This window comes from Bos mutus, chromosome 28 (assembly GCF_027580195.1).
Source record: "Bos mutus isolate GX-2022 chromosome 28, NWIPB_WYAK_1.1, whole genome shotgun sequence".
Classification (NCBI taxonomy): domain Eukaryota; kingdom Metazoa; phylum Chordata; class Mammalia; order Artiodactyla; family Bovidae; genus Bos; species Bos mutus.
In genome coordinates, this window is record NC_091644.1 from 35,296,587 (window position 1) to 35,309,620 (window position 13,034).

A 13,034-nucleotide genomic window follows, 5' to 3' on the forward strand; every position below is an offset into this window, starting at 1 on the left:
AAATAGTAATTCTCAGATTAATTTTGATCATTTGTGTTGTTTTCTGGAAATAGCAACATTTCTTTTAAATGATTTGTATAAAAATAACATTTTTATAACATTACATTTTTTAGTATACCATCATTTTTTCCAAATACCTTTTATTCACCTTCAAATTTTTATTTTTATATTCGCCCAGAATCACTCTACAATTGTGAAGTTAACTGAATAAAATGCACATATACCTTTTTTTTAGACTCTAAGAGAATGATCCAAATTTTATCAAGAAAAATATCCAGGCAAGAACAGCAAAAAACAATAACGGTAAGTGCTGAGGTATAAGAGAATAACTGCTGAGGCATAAGAGAATTTTGACTACCATGTATTAAAATAAATTACAAAATACTAATAATTTAGGCTAAACAGTACTGCTCTTATCATTCAAAAAATCAAATAATAGAAAAGAATTCTAGAAATGTATATTCTAGAACACATTCTATAAATATAACCTATCATATTTAGTGTATGATTGAGTTTATTTTAAATCAGTGAATAAAAGGAACATTTAATAAATCATTATGTTAGACATGATGGATGATTTAAAAATTGAATTTAAATTCTACATAACAAACGCCAAACAGAAACATGAAATTCAGATGCATTTCTAGTAAATTCTCTTCTTAGCCCTGAGATAATCATTTCAGAAGAGGGCAACAGAGGATTAGATGGTTAGACATCATCACCAACTCAATGGACATGAACTTGAGCAAACTCCGGGAGGTAGAGAAGGACAAAGAAGGCCGGTGTGCTGCAGTCCATGGGGTCGCAAAGAGACACAACTTAGCAACCGAAGAACAACAAACGATTTCGGATATTCTCTGCCTTCCTCAAGCTTCTCACGCTTGTTTTTTCAACCATGATTTGGCTAAAGACTCCAGTCGTATTTCAATGAGACAACAAAAGTTATTAGACACACACCTAGACTTACCTCCTACTTGTTTCCTATTGAGTAAAGTTTTGAGTCCAAAGAACCATGTTTTAAAAAATACATTCCTGACGACCCCATGTAATTCTCCGAATTGCGTGCTCCTCACACACAATAACTTGCCACTATAACATTTATCAGTTTATTTGTTCTGTTTCTTCCACTTGACCTAAGCTCTTTGAGAGCAGGGATCTATCTGTTCATTGCTGTATCCCAGAATCTGACATTTAATAAATATTTACTGAATGAACAAAAGAATTAAAAAGTAAATCTAGACAAATGAAAACATGAAAAACCTAGGAGAACAAATATTTTAATTTCTAGTTGTTAAGGTACAGTATAAACTTTTTAAAATCATGAAAATAAGAGGAAGACACATATGACGTAACTGGTAGATTTGATTATATAAAAGTTCAAAACTCTCATGGCATAAAAACTATCTGTAACATTATGTCTTATATATAAGCACTATAAAGGGATAAAAATGTGAAAAATCATAAAAACAGGAGAAATGACAGACAAGAGGTTAATAATTAATAAATAGAAAGGTTATTACTGATGAGTAAGACAATAAACTAATAGAAAAATGGACAAAAAATTAGAAAAGGCAATTTATCAAATAAATAAAAATGGCAAAGTAAACATAACAAAGTAGCCCATATCGAGTAATCAGAGAAATGCACCTGAAAATAAAAATGATATCCCATTTTAACTATTAAATTTATAAATAGTAAAAAAGAATAATCAGAAATGAGAAACATGTGAGGAAGTAAGAATCCTCTTGTGCCTGGAGCCGGCATATTGCATATTGAGTGCATATTGCATATTGAGTGCAGCACTTTCCACAGCATCATCTTTCAGGATCTGGAATAGCTCAACTAGAATTCTATCACTGCCGGTAGCCAGCGTGAGGAACTCCGCCCATGACAAAGGTCATGAGGAAGGAGGCTCGGCATACACAAAGGCGGGATCGAGCCTCAGGAGTCTCCCTGGAAATTCTCGAGCATCTACCCCCAAAACCAGAGTCTGCCTACTTTCTGCTTTGTGCTCTCACCTACACCTCTGACTTTACGGGGGGCTGTCCCCCACTACCTCTCTGAAAAAAGAGTTAGCTTACAGCTCCAGTTAATAATTCCTGGGTGTGACAGTGTTTAACCTACAAACTCCTTTGGAAATCCTCTAGCCTGCCTGAATAGGTTTTTCCGGCCACATGTGATTGTTCAGAGCCTCCCAACTGTGAGAGGCAAGAGATGTTCTAAACTGTCTAAATACAGATTCCTTTGAGCAGTTAAAAGATTGATCAGAAATTGTATTGGTGAAGGGATTTTCACTTGTTGGGCCAATGTTTGCTGCTAAGTCTCCATATCCCTTACCTGCTGTGTCCCTGGCAGTGTATTGATTAATATAATTGGTGTAAGTAGTAGCTTTAATGTTTGTAACCTGGGACCCTTGAGTTAATTCTTTTTCTTGTTATAGCCCACCACACCTTTGCTCTGTAGGAATGCAACTTTATCTAATGCTTTTTGGGAGGGTGGCTCCTGACCAATCACCTTTAGAGAAAAATAAGTTTTCTGAAGAGAAGGTCTTAAAATGTTAACAGGCCTCCGGGCGACCCAGAAGATGATGCAAATCACCTAAGCTTTTGCATATGATAAGTTTGCAGGAAGAAAGCCTGGCTTGCAGCCTGACTCTACCCCTTCCCCCATTATCCTCTATGCATAACTTAAGGTATAAAAACTACTTTGGAAAATAAAGTGCGGGCCTTGTTCACCGAAACTTGGTCTCACCATGTCGTTCTTTCTCTTACCTTCTGGCTGAATTATTCAGCCTCTTTTCTACACTGAATTTCCTCACTGAGCTATCCTTATTTCAGCCTCTTTTCTCCACTGAATTTCTTCACTGAGCTATCCTCATTCTATTACTCTTTATATCCTTAATTAACATTTAATTAAGCAAGTGTTTCCTGATCCTCGCCTATGCCGTCTCTCCTTCGAATACCCTGGATCAGCCGGGGCTGGTCCCCGGCACTCTTGCAAACTTTATAGTATAAAATGAATCAGTTTTTTAAAAAATAGTAAAATGTGTATCATAAACCTTTAATATGTGCATACTTTTTAACCCAGATCTCCAAATTCTGATAAAGGAAAGAAAATAAATACACACAGAAAATTGTGAACATAGATTTAGCATTATTTATGATAATGAAAAGAGAAAAGAGGCTATATGTCAAAAATGAAGGAACATTTCAATATATTATGATACTTCCTTAGGATAAAATATATTTTATAGCCACAAAAAATTATTTAAAAAAAGATTAACTTAAAATGCAGATAAAACTTCAAAAATATTTAGAAAAAAAGCAATTATTTTTTTACATTGATCTACTTTCCTATATACTGGTAATTGCAACTTTACCATTTTTAAAAAGTTTTAATATTTGGTAGGCCACATGCATATCCATTTATTATTTTATTTTTCTCTCTCAAAATTGTATATGCTAGTCTCATGCATTTATTCTTCCTAATGAACTTCTGAATTATTTTTTCAAGTTCAGTAAAAAAGCAAATATCTACTTGAAATTGTATTATAATTAAGATTAATTTGAAGAGAATTTACATCTATTCAATATTCCTCTCTCAGAATACCTTTGATTTATTTTTACTTCATTTATTGGTCTTTTATTAGCATATCTTTTTATTTTAACTGGTAAAAAAAAGTCTTCTTTTTCTTCTCTCTTCCATAGAAATTTTTTACTAAAGTTACCAGTGATCTCTTTGCTTCAGTTCAGTGGGGACACCTTATCTTACTTGATCTGTCCACATCCTCTGACCCTACAAATCTTCCCCTCTTGAACTTAAGAAAAAATTAAACTGGTTTAATAACTACCCATATTCAGTCTTTTATAAGATTCATTAATGCTGTAAAGTTTAAACTTTATATTAAATATGGTCTTTACCATTATTGCTTTACATTTTTCATTCATAAATTGGCATTTATTATATTAATAAACATATCAATCAAATTTAGCATTTAGCTTAAAGATTGCCTAATTCCTCCCAAGGAATTCAACACATCAATCTGGTTGTTTAGTTTATAACTAAGGAAAAAGTTATAAAATGAAACCCTGGAAATGAATAATTATAACATCTAAAAAAACTATTAGTAAGAAGTTAAACTCTTAAAATCTTACCTTTCCACATAAATACTCTTGCTGGTTCCCAAAGCATACAAGCTAGTCAGAATTCTATAACATGACACCTGTACATCTTCCACTAAGGAAAAAGAGAATTTCATTTAAAACACTTGTTATCAATACACTGTCCTGAGAAAGTTTAGGCTAAAAACAAAATTCTATATCAAAGACATACTAATATTTTAATATTTGACAAAATATAACATATAAAATTATATTTAAATTCATGATTATATTTTAAAATACAAAATTTAAAAATTATATTTAAATTACATTTAAAACTCTTTTCTCAAATAAAAGTCTTTTCTTGAAGGAGCTAAAAGCATTCTAAAGACTCATGCTCTGATTATACAGACAAAATATTATCAGGAACAATTTATCATTTTTCTTTAGGCATAAGAATAAGGATTTCTTCAAGAATAAAACTAAGCATAAGAATATCTGGGAGGACAGGTCCATTTTGACTCCTGTTTCAAAGGTACATAAAGACAGTATCTTTTATTTTAACTCTCAATGAACAAGAATGAGAATGCTGGAGAATGGGGTGTATCATTTATTTCTGAAACAACTTAGAATTCCAAGCATAAGAAAATTACTCTTGTAGTTTCTAAAGTTAGAAAATAAAACTTCTAAGATGATCTCTGATTCAATAAACTGTTCAACAGGCAAAGAAATATAAGAACCTTGGATTTCTAATGCCATCTCTGTTACCACTTTCTGGAGGACACACCATATCATGAATGGAGAAGTCATTCTCCTCCCCATACTTGTTTCTATGTCAATATGGGATGGGAAGTAATGTTCCCACTGGTTCAAGTAGTGTCAATATTTTGAAACTAGTCTTTGTGCCATTCTCTGATTACCACAATGGTTTTTACAGAACTTTACCTGGGAGACCTACACCATTTGAGAGTCTGAGTGGGTGGGTCTGTGGGCAAGACCCACTTGACTGCTAGATACGGGCTTTTATCTTCCTTCATGTTCATACAGGCAGAAGGGAAGGAACTTAGGTCATGTGTTCTCTTTCCACTCAAGCTTCGGCATTCTGTGGCTATTTTTAATAACTACAGAATTCCAGACAAAAACAGCAGATGAAATCCCCTATGAAAACAGACTGAAATCTATAAACCAAAGACATTTGAGCCACCCTGGTAGATCAATTATTTAGATACAGACTTTGTCTCAGCAGTCTTCACATATTGGTAGGAGAGCTTGCACAAACAATTTGCATCAACTCAGAAATAATTTGAAAACACTTAATGCTGCATGTCCTATGGTGAAACTGCATTAGAAAATTTCCATGGAAAAAGACATCATAAAAAGAGTAAAATTTGGAACTTGTATGTCAACAATGTAGACTATCTATAACCACTACCTTACTGGTCTCTCCTGTGAATTCATGATCTATAATAATGGTTTTGTAACTCAAATGTCAACCTCAAGTGTTCTTCCAAAAAAAAAAAAATTTAAAGCAGTGTTTGAGTAATCTCTATGATGTGGCTGTTACAATTTCCGATTGTACCATTTAGATAATGAAACTCTAATAGATTTACATACATATTAGATCTTCTCCGAATTGATGCTGGCCAATATGCTCAAATAATGATGACAGCATTGGTAACAGTGCCACCGTGGTATAATTGATAATCTGAGTAACACCTTTGGGTTGGTTTCGGGTGTGAGTGAACTGGCCCTGCTTAAGATTCTCCATCGTCTTCTCCAGATCCTCTGCGGCATTGTCCAGGAAGGCTCTGAGTGCACTTTTAACACTCTCCAGGCCAGTCTTCATCACAGTCCTAGGGAGCAAAGAAGGGACAACTTATACCTTGTGGTAGGAGCACAGAAAATACAAATAAAACATGCTTTTAAATCATGTTTATTTGTTCATGACAATAGTCAACTTAATTTTTTTAATCCACTTTCAAATAACATTATTTTTCTTATATACTTGAAGTTATAGTAATATCACTCCATACATGCATAATCTTTCCTAAATGCCTTTAGAGTCAACTTAATTAGGATCTTGAAGCAAAATGTAGTTTTTTTTTTTTTTTCTAAACATCGTCCCTACTCTCCCGACCCTCCCTGTGGCCGCACAAATGAGGAACCTTAATCCCCCAACCAGGGATCAAACCCCAAACCTGCCCTCTATGTTGGGAGCCCTGAATCAACCACTGGACTGTTAGGGAAATCCCAAATGGCTCCCAAAGTTATAATGATTTATGCTTTTCAACTGTGGTCTCAAATTTTGAGAATACTTATTTCATGACTAACAAAACTTAGGTCCTGAGCCAGTTTAGTTCACCTCAGATCCAACAAAACTAGACTGTTTTGTGAGGCAATGGGTGTGAAAGAAACATTTAATGGCGGTTAAACCAAGTTACCAACTGATAGACATTTTTTTTTTTTACTTTTAACGGTAGAAAATCCGTTTTTTCTAAATACGTCTCTGAAGACTGAACTCTGTATGAAAGTGACATGCTAAAAGCCACTATTTCACGTAGAAAATCAAGGTGCATAATTGTATCTTCTTTCTTGTTTTATTATATAAAACATCTCAAATAAAATCTTAAACATTAAAATGAATAATTCAAGGTATCACTGAATATTCTCTGTGGAAGACTTTTAGGAACTTTTATTTAGATATATCCTGGATAATTAATGAATTAAATGAATGGTTTAATGGCTGAATCAAGCTAACCAAATTGGTTTTGTATTTGGATTTCTGGTCATGGTGATATTAGGGCAGGGTAGAAAGTGCACGGACTTGGAAATTGGCCTACTTCCACACTTATTATGGAATCTTGAGCTTCACTTTACTCAACTGTAAAATAAGAATAAAACCCTCATGTTTCCTATAAAACTAAATATTATAACAAAATGGAGTACAACTACCATGCTTTGAAGTTAATAAGCTGTCTAGAGTTGTAGCTCATTATTTTTACCTCACATGATATAGTCCCAATGCAACTCTCTATTATATACCTAGCCACTACAGAAATTACTTGAAATTTAAATAACAATCTGTATCTGATTATATATAAAAATAATATAACGCTCTTGTATTACTGGGCTTCCCTTGTAGCTCAGTTAGTAAAGAATGTGCTTGCAGTGCAGGAGACCTGGGTTCGATCCCTGATTTGGGAAGATCCTCTGGAGAAGAAAATGGTGACCCACTCCAGTATCCTTGCCTGGAAAATCTCATGGACAGAGGAGCCTGGTGGGCTGCAGTCCACAGGGTCACAAAGAGCTGGGCATGACTGAGCGACTAACACTTACTTACTTGTATTATTAATTTATAAAATATTTTCTTTTTCACCTGAAGTCTTCATTACAATTCCAACGAAGACACTAGCTTTTTCTTCAGATTCGTATATATCATTTTTACACTCATTGACTGAGATAAAAACATATCCATTTACCTTGCATCCAAAGTCTGACCCAAAATATGAAGACAGTTGACAATTGATGTTGCATCGTTCCCTAAAGAGGAAACAAATAGCTGTATAAACTGCTCTGAGAAATTCTCAATGTTCCTCTTTCTATTAACGCTTGTGTTCCAAAAAATTAGTCAAGGCACAACTCAATAAGGATAACTCAATTCAAGGGACTTTTTGATAATCAAGTTTAAAATCATGCAGTTTTTCTGCTTAAAAGTGGTTATGCAAATGTAAGTAGAAAAGCAATAAAGCATGTTTCATCAAATAGCTGACATACTCAAGAAGCATTCAAAGCACTGCACCATCCAAAGAATTTTAACTGGATTCTTCAAACATATCCCCCTCCCAATACCAGTTCACATTATTTTAAAATCATATTGTATGTCAACTTTTTAAGTCAGCCGATATCCTCTGTGAAATGAGGTGAGTTAAAGTCTAATAAAATTTAATTCCCTTTTAATTACCCCAAGTATGTCTGCTTTCTTATTGCATTCAACAGCATTAAGATGAATTATTTTGCCTGAATTTAACTGCATTCACATGAACTAACATGCCTGAATGTTGTTGGTCTTTGGTGAAAAAGAAGTACCAAACCATCATGTAAGAAAGTATCAGAGGCTGAAGAAGTTAGACATTACTTATGAGATATCTAAAATGGGGCAACTCCCCTTGAAAAATAAGATGAAACTTATTTTATAGGAATATTTCATCACTAAGTACAGAAATATGAATCATATAATACATATATTTTACTTTATGATAAGGATACAATAAAGAAAATATGAATCCAAAGTAACAAAGTGACCACACACAATATAGTCTGACACTGATCACTTCTTCATTTCATGCTTTCCTACATGTAATATACACAATAATTTCCTGGTCCTTAGGTTGACAACTCTTATTTGAATGTGAGTTTTTAAAACATTTGAGTATACTATACTCTTTATACACAAAAGTACCCTAAAATGAATGAATTAAACATACATGGAAATTAATAATTTCCTTAGTGTGTGGGCATTCCAGTTTAGTGGTATAACACAAATACGAAAAAATAAATTAGGTATTCATTGCTGAGACTCTTGAGTTCTTTCAGTAAATGTTCCATTAATCTCATGCTTTGAATCTCAGAACTTCCAATAATAATGATGACAAAATCCATAGAAGGGCAGAATTTGTCATGCCCCTGTCTATTAACTGGTGGCAGTGCTAGGGCTTCTACTATAGTCCTTAGAAGTATTTTTCATTTAGTTATTCATTCACTCAATAAATACACGATAAATACCAGGTACTCTTAAACTTCCAGTAATAAGCTAGAGTTATGGTACTTGCATTTTAATGGGGGACACATAATGAACTATTAAGCCAAAAAAAAAAAAAAATCAATGTTACATAATATATAGCCAAGGTAAAAGTATATATAGCAGGGAATGGGGATGAGAGCAACTGGATAGAGTAACAGGGGGAGTGGTCATTGGGTCCTCCCCAAGGAGATGGCATTTGAGCAGAGATTTAAATGAAGTGAAAGGACAAACCATGTATATATATGGGAGAAGAGCCCAGGTGGTACAAACAGATGTGCAAAGGCTCTGGGGCAGAAAATGAACCTACTGATCCTGGCAAGGAAGTCAAGATGGATGCTGTGGACAAATTCAGGAAAAAGAAGGAGAATATATGGTGGAGACAAGGGAACCAAGTTCTAGAGTATCACAACCAGAGCAAGCACTTTGGACTTTTTATTTTTTTAAGTGCAATAGGAAGACATTTTGAACAGAATGTGAGCCAATTTATACGTTAAGAGGATTAATTCCAGTGTGCCAAATTCTGGGAGGGCAAGAGTAAAAGTGAGTTAGGAAGCCCTTGCAGTAGTCTAGAACCAGTAGATTGAAGATGGCAAATTTGGCCTGGGATATTATTGGTGAAGCAATTAAGAACGTATGTTCAGTTTTTGCTTATGTGTTGCAAGTTGGTGAGAGGGAAAGGAGACAAGGATAACTCCGCAACTGTTTGGGTGAGCAAGTGTCTGAGCAGTTGGGTGAATGGTGGTAGGATTCAGTGATGTGTAGAGAGTACAAGGTGGACGTCAGAGAATGCAAGGGGATGGGAGGGTGGGAGTTGGGTATTCTGCTTTCAACAGGTGAAGTGCAATGGGCCTATTCATCTCAGCTTGAGATATGGAATAGGCAACTGATACAAAAATCCGGAGTGCAGAGATGAGATCTAAGTTGCAGCTGTAAATCTGGGTCTCCTAAGCATATGGACATTTCTTTGAATCATGGGGCTGAATGAAATGTTAGCATGAACATAAATATAGAGGCAGAAAGGTCCAATAACCTCTAATGTTTGGAGGTAAAAATCATAAGGAGGACGCAGCACAGAAAATGACAGAGCGAAGGCCTGGGAGGGAGAGGGGATACAAAGCGATGCCTATGAATCTAATAATGCAACCAAAGTCAGCACCAATTCAGAGAGGCTGGCCTCTAACTCTTTTCCTAAAACTCACAGTTATATTGTCCCTTTATACAGATGATCAGTATCTGTACTTCATACTGAGCCTGGCAATGCCTTTTTCCAAAAGGAGGCTCAGGGCATTTTAAACGTCTATTTGTATAAGCTTGTGAGGTGTGATTTTTGTTTGCTTTGTGCCCTGATGTAGCCCAGCACCTAGACTAGTGCCTGACCCATAGCAGGAGCTCAATTAGTATCTGTGGGATGACAATGGATGTAAGTATGAAGAGGAAGAAAGGGCACCAGTGGCTAGACAAGTTCTGTGGGTCCAGTGAACATCTGTATGGTGAATATGAGATTTCTGTGATTATCAAAGTCACAAAACTATAAGCTCAGGCAGATATACATTTTCGGACACTCCAGATCAGAGAGTACAACTTTAAATGGAAACAGCCCTCCATAAAAAATGGTGGGGAAAAGACCCTAAGGAATGAAAGAAAGTATTAACTGAACTTTAGTGTTATAATGTATGGACCAAGCAAAAGAATCAATTTCATTGGCATGTATAGATGCCTAAACTAATGGTTAATCATGAAGAGATAAAGTATGCAGTAAGACTTTTAAATAAAATAGCAACCTGGATATTGTCCTTCTGAAGGAGATATAGATCACCATCATCAGGAATGTCAATCACACTATTAGTAAGAAGCAGAGGGGCTAGTTCAGAGCATAGTAAGATGTTAAAACTTTAAGGTGATGACTGTATTTTCACATACTTAACTGTATGCAATTTCTTAACTGCTCTAAGTAGTATAAAAACCAAAAGTTTGATACTTTCAACTGGTGTTTTTTCCAAGTTCAAGCTACTTCCTCTGTCTTCAAACATAACTCTCGTACTTCTAAACAATACTTACGGATTACCTAATATCTTTAAGATTATGTGTTTGTGTGTGTGTGTGTGTAACAGCAAAGATACAAAGGTACAAAATTAAAATTACAGCTCATAGAATCTAATGACAACATACAGCAAGCATAGGGTTTTTAAAAACATTGTTAGCAACTCATAAAATAAAACAACCCCCTAAATAATAACAAAGCTAAAGCTGTTAGAGTCAAAATATCCTTTTTGCATTTTAATCTCAAACTGTTTTGTGGTTTTAAATATAAGGTTTCTACAGTTCAGGAGTTTTCAATGGTATCCAAAATTTGATACATGTAACTGCTGCTGTTTTATAAACTAATATACTGAGAATTCGCAGAATGTTGACTTCCTCCTAGGAAAACAGTCAACAGTTATTCTAATTTTTATTCTTCTTTACTTTCCTAACATGGCTCCTGATACAATATCTCATTATACTATCTTCTCTGAAGAGATGATTAACCTTAGAAAAATCTTTATTAAGAAGATGAAATAAAATTATGCTAAAAGGTAAAAATTTCTCTCCAAATTATGAGTAGGAAGAAACTGAAGCATGCTGAAGATTTCATTACTTCCAAAGTCTGTGATATTGAAAAGATTAAAATTACTGAGTCCCTAACTTGGTGAAAAGTTTCAGTTCAACTAGAACATATATTGCACATGCTATTCTTTTGCTCAAAGTCAGGAAATCCTCTCAGAGTGGCATATTGAAATGAAAGAAGTATCTATCTTCTGATATTATGTTCATTGAAATGTCTGAGTCTGATATTTACTCTCTATAAGAATTAGGCTATTTTTAATATAGCAAGTTTCCTTTATACATTGAAACTCTTGCTTTTCTCATACATACTGTCCTAAAACTACAGAATCTTTCAGTCACAGGAGTTAGACATGACTTAGTGACTAAACCACCATTCATCATTAAGAGGATCCTTAAGGTCTTAATGTGACTGAAAGATTCTGTAGTTTTAGGACAGTATGTATGATAAAAGCAAGAGTTTCCTAATGTATAAAGGAAACTTGCTATATATGCAAAATAGATAATCAACAAGGACCTACTGTATAGCACAGGGGACTCTGCTTAATATTCTCTAACAACCTAAATGAGAAAATAATTTTAAAAAGAATAGATGCATATGTATGACGGAATCACTTTGCTGTAGACATGAAACTAGCACAACATTGTTAACCAATTATACTCCAATAGAAAATAGAACTTTACATGTATACCTGTGGCGGATTCATTTTGATACTTGGCAAAACTAATACAATTATGTAAAGTTTAAAAATAAAATTAAAAAAAAGAAAAAAAAAGTAGCAGATTGTGCTATTTTTAAAATTTAATTTAAACCATTAAATTCTTAGCATAATGACATACTCAGTTCTCCCAGAGCACTATCCTCAGGGATTCTTAGTGCTTCAAATGACTTTCATTTCATTATATGTATCCTATTAAACAAACATATACACAATCTGAACCTTTTTAGGGACAATACAAACATTAACAGTCGTTCCTCAGTATCCACAGGGGACTGGTCCCAAGACCCTCCCCAACACCAAAATCCAAGGATGCTTGAGTCCCTTGTATAAAATAGCATAGTATTTACATTTAACCTACATGCATCCTCCTTTATACATTAAATCATCTCTAGATTACTAATAATAAAGAATACAATGTAAAAGTTATGTACAAATTTGTTGAGGTATGGTGAATTCAAGCACTACTTTTTGGAACCTTCTGGAATTATTTGTTTTGAGTATTTTTGATCCCTGATTGGTTGAATTCATAGATGCAGAGCCTGCAGATATGGAAGGATGACTGTAATATTTTCTAATATCTCCTGATACAAGAAAACTCTTCATTTAAATACAGAGTTTGGGGTGGGGGGGAGGTCAAGGGGAATCAACATAAACTTAATCCACTAATTTTTTAATCAGAGAGAGATATCAATGGATAGAATTCATAATATTACTCTATTTACTATTAAAACTCTTTTAAAAACAATATTAAGATTTTGGCACCAGTTTAAATCAGTCATACTCACCCTAGAGGGAGAAAACTTGTATTTT

General features: G+C 34.2%; 1 protein-coding gene across 1 annotated transcript in view; it reads right to left on the reverse strand.

The window, feature by feature from the left end:
• RYR2 (ryanodine receptor 2) overlaps positions 1–13,034 on the reverse strand; it is an 819,609-nt gene that overhangs the window by 154,114 nt on the left and 652,461 nt on the right. The window contains exons 64-66 of the mRNA XM_070364567.1: positions 7,580–7,640; positions 5,715–5,953; positions 4,155–4,236 (exon numbers count right to left, since the gene is read on the reverse strand). Of these exons, the coding sequence (XP_070220668.1) occupies positions 4,155–4,236; positions 5,715–5,953; positions 7,580–7,640 (382 nt within the window). The remainder of the gene's footprint in view (positions 1–4,154; positions 4,237–5,714; positions 5,954–7,579; positions 7,641–13,034) is intronic.